Genomic DNA, 22,735 nt, shown 5'->3' with positions numbered 1-22,735 from the left:
ACACCTCCATATCTCACTAAAGTTCTAACAGAGTAGTCCATAAACTATATACTAGGTTTCTGTATAAAAACATCTAATTATCTTTTAAATGAGAAAAGTTGAACTGAAGGGATGTGATTTGTATGTTAGGAAGTATGAATGGCCGTAAAATTCAGCTGCATTCAATAATCAGACTCTGGTTATGGCTTATTTCTTCTATTTTCAGTGAGTTTAAAGTTTTTAGTTTTTTTGTTTGTTTTTAGCCACCCAGAAAAAGACATATTGCTATGCAACTAGTTACTTGAATTGCTATGCAACTAGTCACTTGAATTTTGCCCTAAAATTTAATTAAAAAGTTAATGGGCAAGCAAATGTGAAATTATACAAAATTAAACAATGCCTCCTGTTTCATATACAGAGCACATATACTTGGTATTGTTTTAAAGTTATTTACTGAGAGTTAAAATGGCGTGGTTATTACTATAGTATGAAGAGCAAAAAGGTTTGTTTATACAAAAAAGTAATAGTTACCATTAACTGTCTAGAGCAACAAAGCTCAGACTATTAGGCTGTCTATAGATTTCTTCATTTCTGAAGGATGTTACCTGGCAGCACCTATAGCCCAAATTAGATTGTAACATTGTAATGCTTCATTACGGTGTACTACTTAGTATATAAAGTATCAGTATAATAATTGTTCATTTTTATAGTGGGTTGGTTTTTTTGGTTAGATTTAGAATTTTGGGGGGGCTATGTGTTATGCTAATTCACCCACCAACTTTAGTAGTCCTATAAATTTTGCTGCATAATCTGTTTACTATAAATTTGTTATCCATACTTTTCATTACTTACAACTTATTTATAGGCTTGCAGATTAAGAATTTTATCTCACCATATATTGAGAAAAAATATATAACACTAAATTAGAAATTTCTACTTTGACAGCAGAGTAGTGCTATTCATCAGAGATTGGGGGAAGAAAATGTAAGATTAAAAAACTGTAGAAAGGAATGTACAAATGTTTCATAATCTGCCCCAGAGAAAGTATCAGTCTACATACATAAAAGACAAGGCCTGGATCTCTTGATGAAAAGGTAGAAAATAACTGACTTTCTAAAGTGGATTTTTTAGTGTATTGTTGATAATTAATTCATTAAAAAAACGTATTTGTTGAAAAGACTTAAGGTAGGGCCGGCCCGGTGGCGCACTGCTACAGTGCGCCGCTTGGGAGTGCGGCGGCGCTCCCGCCGAGGGTTCGGATCCAACATACAGACCAGCTGCTCACTGGCTGAGCGAGGTGCGGGCGCAGCACCGAGGGTTGTGATCCCGTTGCCGGTCCTGGTCCGGTACGGGCACGACACTGAGGGTTGCGATCCGTTGCAGGACACGAAAAAAGACAAAAAGGGGAAAAAAAAAAAGAAAAGAAAAGACTTAAGGTACTTCAGAAAGAGTAATTTCTCTTCTCTACATTTGCTTTGACTCTTGTGTTTGTTCAAGATACCCATTCTTAAAATTTATAAAAGCAGTTGTTTCTGAAGTCATGTAGAAAAAAAGTCTTGAGATTATACTGCCTTTTTTCCAGGTAGCAATTACAGTGAAAAGTGTGACGTCTTCAGCTGGGGCATTATTCTTTGGGAAGTGATAACACGTCGGAAACCTTTTGATGAGATTGGTGGCCCAGCTTTCCGAATCATGTGGGCTGTTCATAATGGTTTGTAAAAAGAAATTTTTCTTTAATGTCCTTTTTATATTTCCAACTTGGAAGACTATTCTTGTCCCTTATCCCAAAGACCATTTATACCTAACATTAAAATGTACACTTCTTAAGACTATTTTCCTGTTATCAGTCTCCACCCCTCCCACACCCCAAAGTTGGGCAGGGCAGGGCAGAGAGTGGTCCTGGCCTCCACACAAGGCTGAGAATATTTGCTGGCTCCATTGATTAGTGAAAGGTGATCAGTATACAGCCAGAGCCAACTATCTAGGTTTGCTCTCTCTTGGGGATAAGAAGCATCAGAAATACCTGTGGAAAAATTAAATACATAAATATATAAACAAAATGTCTCACATGGTTAAGATTGGGGAGCTATAGGCCTTCTGAGGAAGCAAGGGTCTCACGGAGGAGAGAAAGCAAAGAATAATAATGAAAGTTGTTATTTACGCTCATAAAGGCAAAACACAAAGTGCTTCACATACCCTTTCTTTTTATATTCTCATCCATCCTTGTGAGTACTGTTGCCTCATTTCACAGATTAGGAAACTGAGACCTAGAGTGATTAAATAACTCTAGGTCTCAAGCCCAAGATCACAACATTAGTAAGTGGTAGAGCTGGGATTCAAATCCAGAGTTTTCTGACTCAAGTGCCATGTTTTTAAGTCATTGACTTGTGAACTCAATGTATCACTCCTTTTTTTTTAACGTACTTGTAATAATGGTGTTTCTAACCACATATGATGTTAGAATTCATCCTCTTCATTAATAAAGTTACTTCACATTTGCTTTGGGAAAATAAACTCTTCATGAAGGGAAATCACTTAACCTTCCTAACTTTAGCATCACTTTCTGTTATGTTTTTATACACTATTCCACAAGTGATAAAAATAGATGTCTGCATAACTATTTAGATCATGTATAGACTTGTCAAACAGTACCATCATCTGAGTAATCCAAGCTGTTTTTACTAGTTTCCTGTACTACCTTTAATGTTACTATTTTTAATGTCATTGTAGAGAATGCTAGAGCATTGACCAAGACAGCTTGCTTTCTCTCTATTGTCAGTAAACAATTAAATGTCAGTGATGTAAGGAGTAAAAGAACTAACTTATTAATTAATAAAATTACAAAGATGTTCTTATAGGCCTTCTTTAAGTAGGGACATTACTAATATTACTGGCTTGGTAATTACAAAACATTGGCAGTTTTCAGCTTATGAAATGATTGATTCACAGCAGCCAAAAGGTGTACCTCCTACAAAAGGGTCATTTGGAAGTCAGTGAGCCTAATACAGTAAGGTTTCCTCAAGCCACTAGTGATTTTAGTCTTCTTAATAAAACATAAATAGATCATTATTATTTGTTAAAAGAATGTTTATAACAAGTCAAATATTGTTTATTCTCAGTCTTACTATTACCATAATGCATTATAAAAGTTTTAATTTAACTTTTTTAAAGGTGTGCTTTCCCCTTTATGAAAATATACATAGATAGAATAAATTTTAACCTAAAGGACAAAAGAGTACTTTTCTTATTCTAAAATATAGATCTTAAATTACAAGATCTATAAAATAAATCCTGCTTTAGAAATACATGTAAAAAGCTTTCACCATTATTTGGGTAAATACATTCTTTCCCCCCTCCTTTAATTTTTAATTTTAGGTACTCGACCACCATTGATCAAAAATTTACCTAAGCCCATTGAGAGCCTGATGACTCGTTGTTGGTCTAAAGATCCTTCTCAGCGCCCTTCAATGGAGGAAATTGTGAAAATAATGACTCACTTGATGCGGGTATAATCCTTCTTTTGAGGGGCTTTGGGTTTAGGGGGATTTAATATTAATATTCCAAGTTAAAATGGGCATTCATTACTCATATAAACAGAAGAGGAAATGTTATTTTAGAAAAAATAGATGTCGTTCTTTACAATGTAAAGATGGCTAGACTAGGTTTCTAAGGTTTCTGGACTTGCTTTTCCCTCCTGCTTATGTTAGTGGATCGGTATATTTGTTTCTGATCCTGTTGGCTCATCTGTAATGTGAGAGAAGCTGAATTATGATCTCTAAACCCTTCACAGGACTTAGGTATATTATGACTCTAATACATGCTAAACTAAGTTTTAAATTTCCTGATACAGATCTTTATCAAGCGTTCAGTCATTTATGCTGAGGGGTAGGGAAGCTGCATTCTCAGACATTTATTTGAGTGATTTTTACTATTTGGGTGTTTGTTGCATATTTTCAGGTTTTCATAGCCAGTAAAAAATTAAACTTTCTTCTAGGATTTATAGAATATTTTAATTTAGAAGAACCCTTTCTAAGTGATTATCAAATTTCCCTAGTTAAATCAAATGCTTTTAGAACTATTTGAAATATTTCAGGCCTCTAGTTTTTGGTACACTAACAAAAACTGTCAAGTACTACCTTGGCTTTAAAAGTTTACATACTTATAAAAGTGTCTGAATTTTAGAACAATTTGTTCAGTAGGAGAATCTTACAATCTCCTTAAGTATAGACTAAATGTTTTCCTAAATGGCCAAAGGTTTAGGTTGCTCAGTCTATTAAAAATAACTTAGGCAAGCTGCAACTGGTTAAACTTTACCATCATATTTAGATACCAGCTATACATAGAACTCTAGGCCGTAAAGGTGTGTGTGTAAGAAAAGAACTTAGTCTCTGTAATCAGGTAACTTAAATTTTTGAGATATATAAACCGTTCAGATTGTAATTGTGTTTATTCATGCTTTGTTATTTTGATGGTAATACTTTCTTTCCCCCTAAATTTTCATTTTTTTGTGTAACAAATGCTTAATATTATGTCTCTGATTTATAGAAGAACATCCATAGTCTATCCTCTTGATATTGAAAGTGTTAGTTCTAACATTTATTCTGTGGGATACCATCTCACTTGTCAGACTAAACCAACAATCATTACAGCAGTTTTGGAAGTTTACATCATTGCTATGAGAACATATAATAAATTAATTGTGTTTTATATAATTATGGGGAATGATGCTCTTCTATTTTATCTGTTCCTCTAGAGAAATAGTTGGTGTGTTCTTCAAGACTATCTAGACTTCATGTAAATTAGATGCTTAGGTAGGTGCATGGCATTGATCACAGCTGAAATTTAAAATAGAGCTCATTATTGTCTTTGTAAAATCAAAAACATGTAGGCATCTGCAAATTCAGTATATACCTTAGGGAAAATACAGCAGCATCTTTGCTACAGTCAAATCCCACAATAAGGATATCATTCAGATGTACCTTTCAAGTTAATTATAACAGGATTTAATTTGTGTTAAAGAAATTTCAAATTGTGTTTACTTTTTTTATATAGTACTTTCCAGGAGCAGATGAGCCATTACAGTATCCTTGTCAGTATTCAGATGAAGGACAGAGCAACTCTGCCACTAGTACAGGTAAATATATAGATGAAAAGAGTAATAACCTGATTGGGGGGGGTCTCTATTCCCATGAAATTATAATCAAGAAGCAATGAATGATGTCCCTATTTGCATTTTAATCCCTTCATTTCATATGATTGACTGCACTTTAAGTTTCCAGGCGCATCATTCTTCCTGAAGGTACTCAGATTGAAGAATTATTGAAGACCTGCCCCCAAGTCTTGGAATTCTTGCATAATTATATATAAAAAGATTGGATATTGTATTACTGTGAATATCATTCTTAAGTTGAGAAATAGTTTTTACATGGATACTGTTAGATCAAATAGTACTAGAAATTATTGTAAGTGGATATAACATGTCTTCATCATGAACCTCCTACTTTTTGGTTTTCTTCAACAGAGTCTTATTTAAGAAGCTGTGTTTTAGATAAAAGTTCCTCAGTTTTCTAAAGTATGAAGTAGTAGTGAGATATGTAGTTTGTGGTCATCAAAAATGACAGTAGATTTGGATCTCCTTACCAGCCAGCTGCCAACAACAAAAAAGATAGTAGAAATAATATTGTAACTGTAAAAAATTGTACTTCTCAATTTTTATTATATTTTCTATATAATAAAATATTATATATATTTTCATATATATGCATTTCATTATTAATTTGATTAAAACTAAAAGATGTGTGTGCATATATACACATATATTTACCCTGTACTTAAGATATTATTTTTAGTGACAAATATTTTTGCTGGTCTGTTTTCCCTATTTAAGAATACTTTCTATTTTAAACTGATTTACAGTTGGGCTTGTTATTCTCAAATTCCAATTTTACTGAAAATCTTCTGAGTTCCTCTGAATTTTAAAGTGAACTTCTTTAGAATTCTATCATTTGCTTCTCCATACCCTCTCATTACCATATCATGACCTTCAGTCCTTTGATCCTTCCACCTTTTCACTGACCCACAGTCCTCTTAGGTCCTTTCTTCCTCTCTCCACTTAATTCCAGTCAACTATTATAATTCCTTTGGGAGTAATCCTCGGCTTTCTGGCTCTTCTCTCAAGCTTGCATGGCTAAACCACAAGCCTTATTAAATTCAACACTCAGCTCACTCCTTGCCTGTACCAGTGCAGCTGAATGTGGCAGGAGACAGCTCATGTGTCAAATGCGTATTGAGTGCTGCTGGGCAGTTGTACTGTATTTTAGTCCCTCTCCTCTGTCCTAGATGACTTAATTTTATACTTTACCCTCTCTCCTCAAACTTTAAACAGTTCCTCTCCACTCCTCACTCTCTCCTCACTTTGCTGTTTCTCTGAGAAAGCTGGCGTAATCAGAAGACAGCTTCTGCAAGCTCCCCCACTACATCCACCCACCTGTATGTGTGCCATCTACTCCATTTCGTTGTGTTACTATAGCTGAACTGTCCATGCTTCCAGCCAAAGACAAACCTTTCTACCTGTGCATTCTATCCCATCTGTTCTTCCCAGCAATTCTTTCCTCTCTCTTGAATCATCAGTTTTAGTCTTTTTACTGTGATCATTCCCAGAGCACATATAGTTTGTGTTTACGTTCTCTGGTTTTTCTCTTCCCATTTTCTCTTGTGCCAACTTCATTCAGACTTATACTGCTTTTCCAGAATTGTTCTTGTCAAGGTCATCAGTTATTTCTACATTACTAAATCTAATGAATGAGTTTTACTTTTCATCTTATTTGACTCAGTAGCATTTGACATATTTCATTATTCTCTCCTTCTTACCACACTTTCTTCATTTCGTCTTCAGGACACCACCCAGCCTGGATTTTATCTTATATCTCTGGCCATTTGTTCTGAATTTGCTTTACTGGTTATTTCTCATCTCCCCACCTATAAATGTTGGAATGCCCAAAGCTCAGTCATTTGGCCTCTTCACTTATTTGTCTATGCCCATTTCCTTGGTAACCTCATCAATATCATGGATTTATGTATTATCTCTTTGTTGATGTTTTTCTTTGTCTCATGCCTAAACTCTATGCTCATATATCCAACTACTTGTTTAATATGTAATAGGATCTCAAACTTGACATTTTTCAAACTGAGTTCCTGATACTTCCTTCAAACTCACGTCTGTGTTCTTCCCTATCTTTATAGCCCTCAGTTCTCCTTTGCTCAGGCTAAAAACCTTAAGTTATTCTTGGCTGTTAGAAGACTAGGCATTTTGGTTCCTTTTTTGCCATTCTTAGGTTTCATTTAAAATAGGTTTGTTTGGGTATCTTCATTAGCTTGAATAGTCTTACTTCTATTCATGTCTTGCCAGGTTAGAAAATTTAAGTTACATGTTGAATCAAGCATTTGTATTGTTCCCAACCTGTAGTCATAAATGTTTCTGCTTTCCTAGGCTCATTCATGGACATCGCTTCTACAAATACTAGTAATAAAAGTGACACTAATATGGAGCAAGTTCCTGCCACAAATGACACTATTAAACGCTTAGAATCAAAGTTGTTGAAAAATCAGGCAAAGCAACAGGTTTGTTATGTTATTAGAAGTAAAACTGTATGGTAACCTTCCCAGTAGTCATAACGTTATACTAACTGAAATTATTTGCCATCTTTTATTATATAAATTCCGAATCTTCTTCCTGAACCTAACAGATGAGCTTAAGAATAGAGACATATAATGATATTCTCCTACCATTTTATTTCCATTCAAAGTGTTTTCCCTTCTAATGATCATTGCCTTTGCCAACACTGTATCTCCCTCGTTAAGATGTTTCCTAACTTTAATGGTTGATGGTTAAAAATATAAAATGGATAAATTTTGGCTACACTTCCCAGTAAAAGGAGTTGTCCTAAATCTGTCATTTCATGCTGCTCAAATTTGTTGTATTTTTGCCACTGTTGGTTTAAAAATATTTTGAATGACTTTTTTTTTCATCTTGCCTGAGGCATTTAAGTTTACTAATAATTGGGGCATTTAATTCCCGACTCTAGTGACTGCTCTTTCATAAAGGTAGTATCTGCAGCTTACCCTCCCTTACCCTTGTACCTCCCTATCCCTGTAAACTTCCCTCTTGTTTCAGAGCAGAACAGGATGCATAAATAAGAATCCCACTTGGCATCTTCCTTTTTCTAGATTTCCCAGGACTTCTAAATCTAAAGCATTTCAGTAATTCAGATTGACCTCTAATTTTAACAGAGTGAGTCTGGACGTCTAAGCTTGGCAGCCTCCCGTGGGAGCAGTGTGGAGAGCCTGCCCCCCGCCTCTGAGGGCAAGAGGATGAGTGCTGACATGTCTGAAATAGAAGCTAGGATTGCTGCAACCACAGGTAAAAAGGAACTACAAGTCTGAAGAGGAGCAAAAATAATATAGTCCTTTCGGGTGTGGCAATTTCAGTTGTTTCAGTGAGGATGTCAGGGTTTTTTGTGTCATGTTTTATAAAAGCAGGAAGTAGATTTACAATATACTTTCTAAGCTTCTAGCAGTAATTTATGCATTTATCTCAAATTCCAAATAAGGGAGCTATGACTTATAAAATTATTTGGATTATAAAATATACCTTCTGATAACAGATTTTTCAAATGTAATTCTTTCTGCTGGAACATGAGCAGAAAGTCTAAATGAGAAATTGAAATTTGCCAAAACCAGAATGTTTTGGAAGATTCTGAGTGATTCCACTAGATTTTTATGCTGAACTCAAATAATACCAAGTATTTTGTTTTGAGGTGAATGGAAAAATAGACTCCAGATCCAAATGTGATTTGGCCATACTGTCTGGTTTTCCTTCCTCCTAGTGGCAAAAGTAGCTAAGCTGGTTGTAGTTAATTCTTTTAACTGTAAAATAAAGATAATTTTACTTTACTGGATTCCGAAAAAGCTAACACTTAAGTTCCATTTTGTCAGTTTTTAAAATTACTAATAATGGAAGAACTAACTGGTCAGCACAAAAACAATTACATGTTTTGTTATCTAAATGAACTGACAACCTTCTTTTCTAACCAGGTTTCTGCTGGTTTAATTTGGGGGTTTTTTTTGTTTGTTTTTTTCTCCCCAGGGGTGGAAGGGAGTTGATTATAAAAGTAAACACATTTCTGTTGTGCAAAATGTGGAAATGTAAACAAACCAAAAAAACTTACATAATTATTCCACTCAGAGATAAACACTTAACATTTTTGTGTATTTACCTCTAGTCTTTTAACTATATATGTGTATATGTTCATGTGTATTTGCATATGTATTTTTTAACTTATCTAACCAAGTTTTTTTTTAGGTCTTCTTTTTTTTTTAATAGAATATTCTCATTGTATGTGGCGCTCTTTTCAGAGAGAAGTTGTTCAGAGGAACCATCATACTATACTTGTCTTCCACTAATCATGGTTACTGATTTCATCAGCTAGCATTAGAATCCATTAGATGTAACAGAATATCCAGAATAACAGTGTCTAGAATACATAAGCTTTATTTTCCACACATTGACAAGTCTGGAGGTAGGTTCTACGATCATCAGGCAACTGGTCTCTTTCTGTCTGTGTGCCACAATTCCTCTTGTTCAGCTTTCATCCTCAAGGTTACCATGTAGTCCAGAATGGCTGTTATAGTTCATCATCACTTCTGCATTCCAGGCAGCAGGAAATAGGAAATAGGGGAAGGGCCAAAGGTCATCCAAGCTCTTTGAAGGAGCTTTCCCAGGAATCCCTTCTAACAACTTCCATGTCACTAGCCAAAGTGATGTGATCAGATGGTTCCACATAGCACTGAGGGGAAGGAATGATCTGTGGTCTTTTATCTGGGAACTGTGCTGTCCTAAGTAAAGTCAGAGTTCTGTTGCTAAGAAAAAAAGGTAGAGATTGGCAGAGAATTAGCAGTGTCTGGCCACAGATGGGTCTTCAGAAACAATCAATTTGAATGGAGGTCACCAGCCACTGATAAGCCCTCTTGGTCTCCATGAGTCACAAGTATTTCTGTGGAATGAGGTTGTTTCAGTGTAGTGTCAGGTAAACCCTGCTCACAAGGACATACCCTCGTACTTTGGGGAAACTTTTCACTTCAGAGGTATTATTCAAGGTAGAACTCCAAATACTGATTGCTACCTTAAAACAGAAAGTAGTGTTATAACAATTTATGTCTTTGCTAGTGTCATGTTTCTAGTCAAGCTCTGGTTTATAATTTTCTTTACAGAAATATTTCACTAGGATAAGGAAAACCACACCCATTGAAATTACTCTGTTCTTTCTGCCTAACTGTAGAACAAGTGCTGTGGTACATCCTTTGAATTTTACAATATTTAAGTTTTTTGGTGAAATGTCTTACCTTGAAAGGTTCATACTCCAGCCTTTTGACAACCTTCATATTTAGCAGGAATGTACCCTGAACATTAGAAGCTATAGTAAATATTCAGTTTACTGTGAGTATGTATAAGTATTTAAATTACAAAAACATATACATTTCATACTTTGATTCAGTAATTTTCATTGTAACCACTGAATTTTATTTTATAGCACACTTCAAGAAATATCTAACTTGAACATATTCCTGTGTTTGTGTAATTAAAACAAATGTGGCAGCCTATTTCATTTTAACTCCTCTCTTCCACCCCTCATTTATCTCCCTAACCCTGTTGTTTATCAGTGGCTTTACTTAGACTGTTTCTATGAACACATTTGAAATTTAGCTTCCTCATTACCCTGCAGCTTTGTTTGTCTCTGTCCTGTTTTTTTGTTTTTGGATTTTTTTTCGGTGTGTGAAACATCTTATATTTGTAGTTGTTTGCTCCTTAGTCATGCCTATTCTAAGCATGGATGAAAAGTTAGATAGTTCTGCATGCCATTCTGCATGAAATGTTATTAACATAATTATTTGAACATTATGCTGTTTTTGTAGTTAATCGTTTTCTGTGTTACTATTTGTAGTTGTTTGCATGTATACTCTATATATGTGTTTTTGCAGCCTATTCCAAGCCAAAACCGGGCCACCGTAAAACCGCTTCATTTGGCAACATTCTGGATGTCCCTGAGATCGTCATATCAGGTATCATAGACAACCTGAATTGGTCTAATAACTGTGGGACCAGAATAATGATCCCTGGTACTTTTAAAATACTTCTTGCTCCAATTTTTATAAGACATGAAAATAGATACTTTGCATGCAGTAATTAGGAAGACAAATTGAAAACTGTATACACATTTACACTGAAGAGGGCTTGAAAAGATACCTGAAATCTCCAATAATGAAAATAAAATAGAAGGTAAAGTAAACCTTTTCACAGAAAAGAAAACACCAACCCGGAGTCTACCACCTTCCTCTCATCTTTTAGGTGAGCACATGAGTTAAATCCAGATCTTCTTTGCATCCAGCAGAAAGAGGAAACAACTATTTAAAAATTTTTGTTGTCTTTGGCGTTATGTGTTCCTCGGTCTCTGCTTTTTGGGCTCCCCCTAGGCTTTCTGTCTCAGCCTCTTTCTGTTGGTAGCAAGTGATTATGAAGATGAGAGAAGAGAGTTGCTAAATACCATTTCGCCTTAACCTAGAAAACAAAACAGTGTAAAACTAAATGAGATTTGCTGTTTTGCAGAGTATCTTGACAAAGAATTGGGTAGAATAAATGGTCAATTCAAGTTCTTGTGTAGTATCGGAAAAATCTCACAAATTAGATGTTTTTATACCTGTTTCACACATGGTATTTTAGTGTCTCAAATTGATAAACTGCCCTTATTTCTTGTAATCATTTCATGAATGAATATTAGTTACCATTTTTTAACAAAACTTAAATGGCATATTTTTCTTCAATACTGATTAATATATATTATCAAAATTATCATTTATTTATCCCTGTGCTTTAGGTTTTCCTCTACCTTTTTACCCAAAATTTTGATAAGGAAGTACACAATATTTTTCACACACGTTTATGCATGTTATTTGGTTGAATTCTTTAGCACTCTGTATTTTGCCTGTGGTTGTGCTTTTAACATAGTGTTTGTATTGTAGTTGAATACCTAATTGTTCTTTTCTCCTCTACTAAACTGAAAACTGTGAGAATAGAGAATATGTCTTCATTGATTATTATTGATTGTATCAGCAGTAGCTGGTTCAATGCTTCACATATTAAATATAGTGTTTAATAAATATGTGTTTATTAAATAAGTGAACAGACCATTATTGAGCATCTTCAGTGGCTAGGAACCAGGATACACAAATATAAATTATACAAATCTTAGTGGCCATTTTATATGGTACACTGTAGGATATTTTGTAATAGAGGATATTATGTAATAGGATATTTTGCTGGTTCCTATCAAAGTGTTTTCTTATTTTACATCTTCACTGTAGCTATTCAAAGAATAGAGTTAACCCATTTCTCACATAGTAACTTTTACTTAGTGAGTCTGAGTTGCTTTAGAAATTAACAAAGTACTTGAAATCATTTACCTCCATGGTAAAAGGTACTATTTATAAGGGAATATACATAGTATATTCTGGCTAAAGAAGTGACAACATTTAAACTTATATACTGCTGAGCTGTGATCACCTTAAAATGTTTGAGGGAATCAGGAAAACTTAGACAAATGGCAGAATAATTGTAGTCTAGGTCTTATGGGTAAGCATTAATGACAAATATATATATGACAATATAGCCAATACTAGACAAGATAATGGGGGAAAGAGAAAAAGGGAAAAAATAATAGTTTACAACTGGCAGGAGCCACTGGGATGTAGTGGGTAGAGGCCAGGGATGCTTCTAAATATCCTACACTGTACCATATAGTACCCCCACCTCCCGCAGAAGATTATTCAGCCCAAAATGTCCACCACGCCAAGGCTGAGAAAGCCTGGTTAATTGCTCTTTGTGGCTTCAAAGTAGCATTAACGTACATCATCGTAATTGACCTTCCCTACAGCCTTGTAACTAGGTTATCAGATAAAATTATATCCGTTTTACAGATGAAGAACTTAGATGAGATGATGCTGAATGGTTTTCCCAGAGCCATACAGGCAGGATCCCACTCCAGATCTTGACTCCAAATCACACCTGTCTTCTGCCATTTTAAGTCAAAGAAGATAGAATAATTCTGCTTTGCTGCTCTGTAAGTGTTTACACTAAGGAGAGCTCTTCAGCCAGGGAAACCATCTCTTATGACATCAAGTTCTTATTGAGTTTGGAAACCTTAACTCTGCTCTTAATTGCCAGAGCATCAGGCTTGTTAAAATATAAATTTATTCAGGAATATATTTTATTAAATATTCTTGTTGGGTTTTATTTTCTTGATATCCAAACTTTAACCTAACTAGCTTCACTTTCTTTAATACAAGAATACAAGCTCTGGAGTTGAAAGTGACAGACATAACAGCCAAACATTAATATGTTCCTAGGTCATATTTTAAAACTAAATATAAAAATATAGCCTATTCTTTGGGAATATTTTGAGTTTCCTACATGGCATTTTAATTATAAAGGAGGATGATATTTAATTGCCCAAATTTCTTAATACCTTCTAGAATTTTTTTGCTCTAAGTAGATTTCCCCAAGTTCTGTGGTATGAACCAAATACTTCTTAATATATTCAGTATATCCAAACTATTATTAATTAGCATTGGAACCCAGTTGTAAGCATTTTTTTTAAATATACCTATATTTTTAAATCTTATCTTTATGGATAAGTAGTTTCAATAATACTTCCCTTTGGCCAGGTACAGTATACTGAATCTAATGTATTTCTTGGAATGAACTGCCTGTCTTATTAAGAGCATTCCTTCAAGCATTTCCAAAAGGTTTCACATGTATATATTTATAATGATTAAATTTCTAACCTAGTGTAAGTAAACAAATGCAAAGACCCTAATCCTCTAATCTTTTTTTCCTGCTCTTCAAAACTGTTGTATATTATGCCATCATTTAAAAAAGGATGAAAAGGGCAACTTGTAGCTAACAGCAGTAGTCATCAGTTTAGTAATCTCTCAGGTCATGCAGAAATTAACTTTATACCCCAGGACTCCCTATAGATCAGACAGTTTTTTTATACCTCTGCTACCTTATTCTTGGCTCTGAAGAAATATTGTTGAACTTTAGTATGGTAACCCTCCCTTCTTCTATTTCCCCTGTCCACCTTCCTTTAAAAAGTGAGTTATAGGGCCGGCCCGGTGGCGCACTGCTACAGTGCGCTGCTTGGGAGTGCGGCAGCGCTCCCGCCGAGGGTTCGGATCCCACATACAGACCGGTTCCCGCTCACTGGCTGAGCGAGGTGCGGGCGCGACACCGAGGGTTGCGATCCCGTTGCCGGTCCCGGTCCGGTACGGGCGCGACACTGAGGGTTGCGATCTGTTGCCGGACACGAAAAAAGACAAAAAGAAAAATAAATAAATAAATAAAAATAAAAAGTGAGTTATAGATCAGTCAGACTCCTCATTACCAGGCAAGACACATAGTTACGAGCAAATTACCAAGAGTGTGTGTGACATTTTGCTGACTCTTCATTTGTGGCAAGGTCCTGCCAAGTAGCAGTTTGCTACCTAAGCAAAGTAAATGTAAATGTGGAAGTTTCTCACCCAGTATTTAGGCCATTTGAACTATAATTTTCTAATACATTTTTTTATTGAACATTATAAACTGATAAATTGGAATGGGCTTTGAGAAAAGGAAATAAGCTTTCTTAAATGTTTTTCATCAAAACTCAAGTTTTAAAAGCATAATCCTTTCTCCTTTTCAATCAGTACATTTTAATTTGCTGCACTTTCATTTGACAGAAAGGGAAGGGATGGCAGATTATTAGATTGCTTTAAGTTTTTTCAGATTTTTTTCCTTCTAGGATATTAATAAGGGCAATAACACAGATCTTTGTTTGTTTTACTTGGATTTTCTTTACTTTCCCCTATGTTTTGTACTTGTTACTATTCAGGCTTCCAAGAATCTATTTTTCTCCCACCTTCGTCTCAAATATGCAAATGAATAGGGATTATGATTGTGAAACTATAATTCTGATAATGATAATTTATCTGGTACTAGAAGAATAACTAAATTTTATATTTCTTTTAAAACTTCATATGTCAGAGATAAAAAGGTAAAATGCCTAAAACTTGGAAAAAAGGAACTACAATCTTTTCCAATTTAAAGAGAATAAGAGACTGAATAGTTAAAAAAAAAAAGTGAATTTTGTCCATGGTGATAGCGTCAGTAATCAAGGAAGATCAGCAGTCATGCTCTGGAGTACTTGTGTGAGTAGTTACAGCACTTAAGGAAATCAACTGTGATTATATTTATTTCAAACTGCATTTTGAAATCACTAGAAAAAAATACTGTCATATACATATTGTATTAGTCTGTTTCTGTTGCTTATAACAAAATACACAAAACTAGGTGAATTATAAAGAGAACAAAATTTATTGCTTCCAGTTTGTGAGGCTGGAAAGTTCAAAGTCCATCTGGTGGTGACAACAGTGACCCAGGGGTCTCACATTGCAAGGTGGTGGAAGCAGAGAGACAGACTCTCCTCTTCTTTTAAAGCCCTCAGAACCATGCCCCTCACCATCATTCTTAATCCATTCACTACTGCAGAGTTCTACAATCCAATCACCTCTTCAAGGCTCCACCTTTCAATTACCATAATAGGATTTCCCAGCCTCTTAACAGTCACAGTGGGGGCCAAGTTTCTCATACATAAAACTTGGGGGACACAATTTAAGCTTCAGTGAGTTTTGGGGGGACAGTCCACTACATTCCGCCCCTGGCCTCCCAAAACTCATGTCTTTTTCACATGCAAATACATTTTTTTCATCCCCAAAGTCTTACTTGTTTCGACTCAAAAAGTCCAAAGTTCAAAGTCCCATCTGTGAAAACAAAACAATGCGCAGCATTGCTCTAGCAAAGGCTGTCTGTGGTGACTCCACCCCTGTGACAGATCTCTTCCTGGACCCCCAGACTTTTCCATACATCCTTTGAAATCAGGGTGGAGGCTCTCAAGCCTTCACAGCTCTGGCATTCTGTGAGCCTGCAGACCTAACACCATGTGGACTCCACCAAGGCTTCTGGCTTGTATCTTTCAAAGCTATAGGTCCATTCATGCCTGGGGCCAATTTAGCCAAGGCTGGAGCAGAAGTGGTATGGGAAGCAGCATCCTGAGGTAGTCCTGGGCAGCAAGCCCATAGAGGATGCTTTAGGCCTGTTCCCAAGACCATCTGTGTCCCTAGGCCTTTGGGCCTGAAATGGAAGGGTTGGTGCCAGAGGTTTCTGCAATGCCTTCAAGGACATTTTCCCCCTTCTCTTGATAATCCCCTTCTTTTGTGTTAATCTTCTTATACCATTGTATTTTTCTTCTGAAAATGCTCTCTGCTTCTCTACCACATGGCCAGGCTACAAATTTTCCAAATCTTTACACACTGCTTCCCTTTTAAATTCTGGCTTTATGTCATACCTTTGCCTTCATAATTCAACGTAGGTATGCAGCTTCCTTAATGCTTTGCTGCTTAGAAATCTCTTCCACTAGTACTCTTCTTCCCAACTCTTAAGTTCCAACTTCCACAAAGTCCTAGGGCATGGACACAATGCACCAAGTTCCTTGCCAGTTCATAGCAAGGTTGATCTTTGCCTGAGTTTCCAATAAACTCTTCCTTATTTCTATCTGAGACCTCCTTAGAATGGTCTTTACAGTCCCTATTTCTATCAGTATTCTGCTCGCCACCACATAACCAGTCTCTAAGACATTCCAAACTTTCTCTCATTTCTTTGTCTTCTGAGTCCTCCAAACTCCTCCAACCTTTTCCTAACACCCAGTTCCAAAGCTGCTTCCACATTTCAAGTATTTGTTATAAGCAGCACCCCACTTCTCTGGTACAAGTTTTCTGTATTAGTCCATTTTTGTGTTGCTTATAACAGAATACCTGAAACTAAGTAATTTATAAAGAAAAGAGATTTATTTGGATTACGATTCTGGGACAGCTGCATCTGGCCTTGGCCTCAGGCTGCTTCTACTCATGGCCAAAAGCAGCAGACAAGGAGATCACATGGTAAGAGGAAGCGAGAGAGAAGAGAGAATAGATTCTATCTCTTTTTTAAAGAATCTACTCTCTCTTCTTTAAAGCCTTCAGAACCACGCCTCTGTCTGTCATTTTTAATCCATTCACTACTGCATGGTCCTATAATCTAATCACCTCTTCGAGGCTTCATGCTTCAATTACCATAATAGGATTTCCTAGCCTCTTAACAGTCACAGTGGGGGCTAAGTTTCTAATACGTGGAACTTGGGGAACACAATTCAAGCTTCAGTGAGCTTGCGGGGGACATAATTCAATCCATTACACATATATACACCACTATAAAATGTTCAATTGAAATATTAGTCTTCTGCACTTCCTCCCATTCTGATATAAATTTGGCATACATAGTTTATACCGGCTTGATTGCTATTAAAGAAATGAAATGAATTTCCCAAATGTGATTTGTACAAGTGAAATTTTCCAAATACTGATATTATATTATAAATATATCTTGAGAAAAATAGCTAATTAGAGAGTTTTATAGAATGTTTATATTTAAACAGTTTTCATTAATGCTGTTGTAATATAATTCTGGATTTATTTCTTAGTTTAGATAAATTATAATGCTTGATTTTATTTTAAACACTTGAAATTCTCTCATTCATTCTACAGATGAGCATTGTCTCAAAGTGCTTCAATTTGAGAAGCAATTTGAAAACCTTTAAACAGTGTTGCTTTAGTAGTATGTTTTGTTATTTTTTTTATTTAGGGAAAAATATTTAATAATTTACATACATCCAATTAAAGTAATGTTTACAAACATTAGTATCTACTAGCTCTTGAACCAAATATAGCATTAAAAGGTGATATTTTCATCCTGGTCAAGAGAGCAAAATAGTGCCCCGGTGTCCCCGAATACATCTCTGTCTCCAGTTGTCTAGCATTCCACAAAGACCTCCCCACAATCTGTTTGTCAATACCTAGGATATTGGTTTTTTTGTTTTAAAAGATGACTGGTCAGGTGATCTTAAACCTTGACTTGGTGTTGTCAGCCCTATGCTCACCCAGTGAGCTAACCGGCCATCCCTATACCGAACCCGTGGCCTTGGTGTTATCAGCACCACACTCTCCCGAGTGAGCCACAGGCCGGGCCCTTGTTTTGTTATTTTTAAGCCTAAAATAATATAGCTTAACATTTGACAGTGATAGAATGCCTTGACCAAAGAGTATTTTCTGTCTTACACACTGTTCTTAAGGATATAATAAAGATGATTGAATATATAAATGTCTTTGAATCAGTCTTTTTGAAATATACAAAACATATTTGCTCAGTTCCCAGAAGAGCCTGAATTTAATTGATGTTTATTGTTTGCAATATCATTCTTAAAGCGAAAAAGAAACCTTAGGTGTCCCTGTGATTTCAGCCGCACTTTGTTCTCTTAATTGAAAAAAAAATTAATGTGATTTCACTTTTAATTTCGGTCAAGGACATTTAGCTCTATTGTATACTAGTTTTTTTACCAAGAGCATAAGTAGTAAAGTAGAATAAGTAGAATATGGAAAGGCCCAAACATATTTAAGAGAAAAATAGATGGGAGGTTAAGTTTCTAATACTTACATGTTGTTGCCCTCCTCCAATAGTTTCAAATATCCTAGGTATTGGACCGTCCCGTGGCTCACTCGGGAGAGTGTGGTGCTGATAACATCGTGGGTTCAGATCCTATATAGGGATGGCCGGTTAGCTCACTGGGTGAGCATAGGGCTGACAACACCAAGTCAAGGTTTAAGATCACCTGACCAGTCATCTTTTAAAACAAAAAAACCAATATCCTAGGTATTGACAAACAGATTGTGGGGAGGTCTTTGTGGAATGCTAGACAACTGGAGACAGAGATGTATTCGGGGACACCGGGGCACTATTTTGCTCTCTTGACCAGGATGAAAATATCACCTTTTAATGCTATATTTGGTTCAAGAGCTAGTAGATACTAATGTTTGTAAACATTACTTTAATTGGATGTATGTAAATTATTAAATATTTTTCCCTAAATAATGCAGCACCGATATGAAGAGACAGAAAGAATTGAGTTGTTCTAGATTTGTCAAGTTTCTGCCTTGTACAGATAGTGTCATTTGCGGTTGTAAAGCTTTGATGAGGCATACCTGGGATCAAGGGGATCCATACTAAGATGTACTATACTAGTTTCTGTCATGTATAGCCACCTCACTTTAAATAAAATTCTGTGTTTGTGGCTAATTAAATAGAGAGGTTAATCTAACCTTACAATGGATATTTAGGTAGTTTCTCCACTATATTGGAGTCTACCAAGATCACTTTTTGTAATCTAAAAAAAAAATCACAGTCTAATGTAATAAAGTTGGTTTATTAGAAAGCAAAACTTATCAATAATAATTGCTTTCCTTTGACATGAGAACAGAAAACCCCACCTGAAGAGCTTTTCTAAGGAAAGAGCCAGGATTTGTTGAAATTAGTAAAGGAATATGAAATTTGTGGCAAGCTAAATGAAGACACATATTTACAAATTACATATTCAGTTTACCACGAAGCAGTAATACAATACTGCACTGTGTATCATACTATACAGATTTTTTTTAATCTTGGATATTTTACACATGAAGATAACAGTGTCCTACAATTTCTAATATTCAAAACTTATGAATCTCAAGATTTCTAACATTATGGTAAGAAATGTCTCCAGGAAAATGTGTTGATTTTTACATGAAAAGAAGAGAGTCTTCAGGAAGTTTGAAAAGTAGAAAAATAAGAGTAGTTAAAATAAGGAAAGCTACGAACTTATTTAAAAATATAAGAAAAACCACAAGAGAGAGTGACTGGGACCTAAGCTTGCAGTCTCTGGAAGAACTTTGTGATATCTTTCAAATACCAGTTCAGGAAATTAGTTGTATTTAAAAGAGCAGCTTTTTTGAAGAGGTGGATTCTGTCTTTATGACATTACTGTACAAAGGACTGAATTGATTTACAAGCTGCTATTCTTACTCCTTTTCTATTTTGGGGGAGGGAGGAGGGACTCAGGATGGGCTGGTAATGTATTTCTTTTGTTGCTCTTAAAGAGTTATTCTAAAAAGAAGTGATTTGTTCTCTGTCATAAATCATGAAAGGTACAGAATGAAGTACTCAGGACATCATTTGCAGGCTTCAGGTTCCTTGATCAGGTATCTGTTTACATCATGTTACACTTGTTTCTACTATTTTTTGTTACAGTACTATGTATAATATAGGTGTGCGGATATCAAAGAACTACAAAAAAAAGGTAAAGTGAGTGAGTTTCTAAATTAGTATTCAGTTGCAAAGCAATTCAGGATCAATCTAAATTTACTGAGAACACACCCAGTAATTTTCATTTGCAATAGTAGGGAACTGGGGGTTTTTTTTGTTTGTTTGTTTTTTGTTTTTTTTTTTAAAAATATATTCACGTTTCTAAATTATGACTTAAAAACAATATTGGAGCAACAGGTATTTGTTGATTGCAATCCTCTTTTGCTGTGTCTAATCTATTTTCCAGATGGTTTCTTTCATGGTTATGCTAATTAAAATGCATTGCCTAATATTGCTTGCTTTGACTAATGCTGTAGCTTGAAGATTTCTCATTTTATGGCATTTTGTAACTGTAACCTCTTCCTTACCCTACTTCCTTAAGAGTTTTCACTTACTTTTCTACTGCCTCCACCACCCACCTAAATTTGAGTTCAGTTTTTCTTGTTACTGTAATGTGATGTAACAGTTTTTAGATACATGTGGTGGGTGGTTCCTCAGATTCACAAATGTTGCTGTGTTGCTAATCTGAAAAGAGAATTCCAGACACTTTTACAAGCTTGTCTCATCTCTGCTAATTTTAGAATGAGTATGTTGAATGAAATGTGCCTAAAATTGCTTATTAGTCATGGTGGTGGGGATCCTTTTTGTCCTCGGGAAACAAGGATAGTTAAAAGTATTCACAAAAGTATCTTTATCTGATTCAATAAATGCAGTTTGTTGTTGTTTTAGTTTGTAAAGGAAAATTGGAACTTTTTGGAATAAAATGAAATTTGAAGTAAATTTGAATTCAGATTATGCAAAGGATTCTAAAACATGGCCTAAAATGGAAAAAAGTGATGATGTCTTACACTTTCAAGGGTGTGTATAAATTTGAGTTTTTAATATTCATTACACATTATTGCATTAAACATTATTCTATTATAAGATCCTTTTAGTTTATAATAAATTTTATGCAAAATAATGGTGCTAAATTTTATTGCTGATTGGTTTAGCATAAGATTTCTGTACTCAGGATTATGGAAATATAAAATTTTAAGAGTGAATTCTGTCTGCTAATCCAGTCACAACTATAAGAGTGAATGTTCTAAGTGCTCCCCACTAGTTAGGAAATTACATAATACAGCTTTGACAGTCAAAAGAATTTTGAGTATTGTGTCAGCTGTTACTTATAGTATTTTGGTGTTTCCTTTTAGACAGCTGATATCTCATCTTAGAAGATACTGTATAAACAACCCTATTCCCAAATAAAAGTGCTGAGTGAAGCTATTGCTTAATTCATTACAATTGCTAAATACTTGTCATAAACTACTTTTTTTATTAAATTATTATTAGCATAGAAGTTTTGAAGCAGAGTTAACACAGTAGCTCATTTCAGCAAGCTATATATTTGAGAATGGAGTGAGAGTCATTCATCTCTAGCAGGAAATTAAAGAGTTGTTTTTCAAAAGTAATAAATTCTGACAGAGACCAATGGGATTAAGTATGACTCAGTATAAAAAATTTAAGCCTAAACATTTTTTTAGGCGCTAAAAATGAACAAGGTATTGCTACCGTTTAAAGGCTGTTATGTCTTACAACCTGCTAGCTGTCTTGCTGTAAAAACTGTAACGTAAGGCCCTTGAAATAGATGCGTCATCAGCCCCAGCCCCCAGGCATTCATCTGTTTAAACACATGACAGAAAATGGTGGAAGAGAGTTCACCAGCTATTCATCTGGTAGGAGTGGTTATTGTATTAGGACATACTACGTTGTAGGCCAGCAGCTTTTGAGTTAAAACATTGCAGCTGTTTCTCTTCCTTTCCTTATGTCTCTCTCTCTCTCTTTTTTTTTCTTTTCCCTACAATAAACTCACATATTCTTTTTCCCACAAACATTTTTTGTAGATCTCAGGAGCAACAAGTTCCAGCTTCCGACTGTAACAGTTTTATCCTTATTGTCTGTTTGAATAGATTTCAGTATTTTTCTTTTTTTATTTTTTAAAAGGCAACGGGCAGCCAAGACGTAGATCCATCCAAGACTTGACTGTAACTGGAACAGAACCTGGTCAGGTAAGACTTAACAATTGAGTTCTGTTTTTGAAGAATAATGCTGAGTAGAAATCAAGAATTAACTATTATATATTCTGCAGAATTAGTTTTATGAGTGAACCTAAAATTGTCATAAAGAAGTTCATTGGCACTTGAACATAAATATTTGGGGGGAAAAAAGCATTATTAATTTAAATTGAAGGGTAATTTATGAAAGTAGGTTGATTAGATTGCATGGGAAAGTAAATTGTTCAATAGCACTGTATGTATGTTATGTGGTTTTTATATATGTTTTAAAGAGGAAGTATTCAATTTTGTAATTTAACAATTTGTCATTATATTGTCCTCTAAAGTGATTCATTACTGTTGTCTCCTT

At 35.1% G+C, this 22,735-nt stretch overlaps 1 protein-coding gene across 2 annotated transcripts in view; it reads left to right on the top strand.

Annotated features, from left to right (window-relative positions):
- The window catches only part of MAP3K7 (mitogen-activated protein kinase kinase kinase 7), a 72,639-nt gene that overhangs the window by 27,638 nt on the left and 22,266 nt on the right, over nucleotides 1-22,735 (top strand). The window contains exons 7-13 of one of the 2 annotated variants that reach the window (XM_008583504.1): nucleotides 1,562-1,690; nucleotides 3,355-3,485; nucleotides 5,032-5,113; nucleotides 7,469-7,599; nucleotides 8,269-8,398; nucleotides 11,017-11,097; nucleotides 22,316-22,380. In XM_008583504.1, the coding sequence (XP_008581726.1) occupies nucleotides 1,562-1,690; nucleotides 3,355-3,485; nucleotides 5,032-5,113; nucleotides 7,469-7,599; nucleotides 8,269-8,398; nucleotides 11,017-11,097; nucleotides 22,316-22,380 (749 nt within the window). The remainder of the gene's footprint in view (nucleotides 1-1,561; nucleotides 1,691-3,354; nucleotides 3,486-5,031; nucleotides 5,114-7,468; nucleotides 7,600-8,268; nucleotides 8,399-11,016; nucleotides 11,098-22,315; nucleotides 22,381-22,735) is intronic. The other variant, XM_008583505.1, reaches the window with a different exon arrangement.

Source organism: Galeopterus variegatus, unplaced genomic scaffold (assembly GCF_000696425.1).
Source record: "Galeopterus variegatus unplaced genomic scaffold, G_variegatus-3.0.2 Scaffold2945, whole genome shotgun sequence".
Classification (NCBI taxonomy): domain Eukaryota; kingdom Metazoa; phylum Chordata; class Mammalia; order Dermoptera; family Cynocephalidae; genus Galeopterus; species Galeopterus variegatus.
Note: the sequence above shows the minus strand (reverse complement) of the source record. Positions and strands in the feature narration are given on the sequence as shown.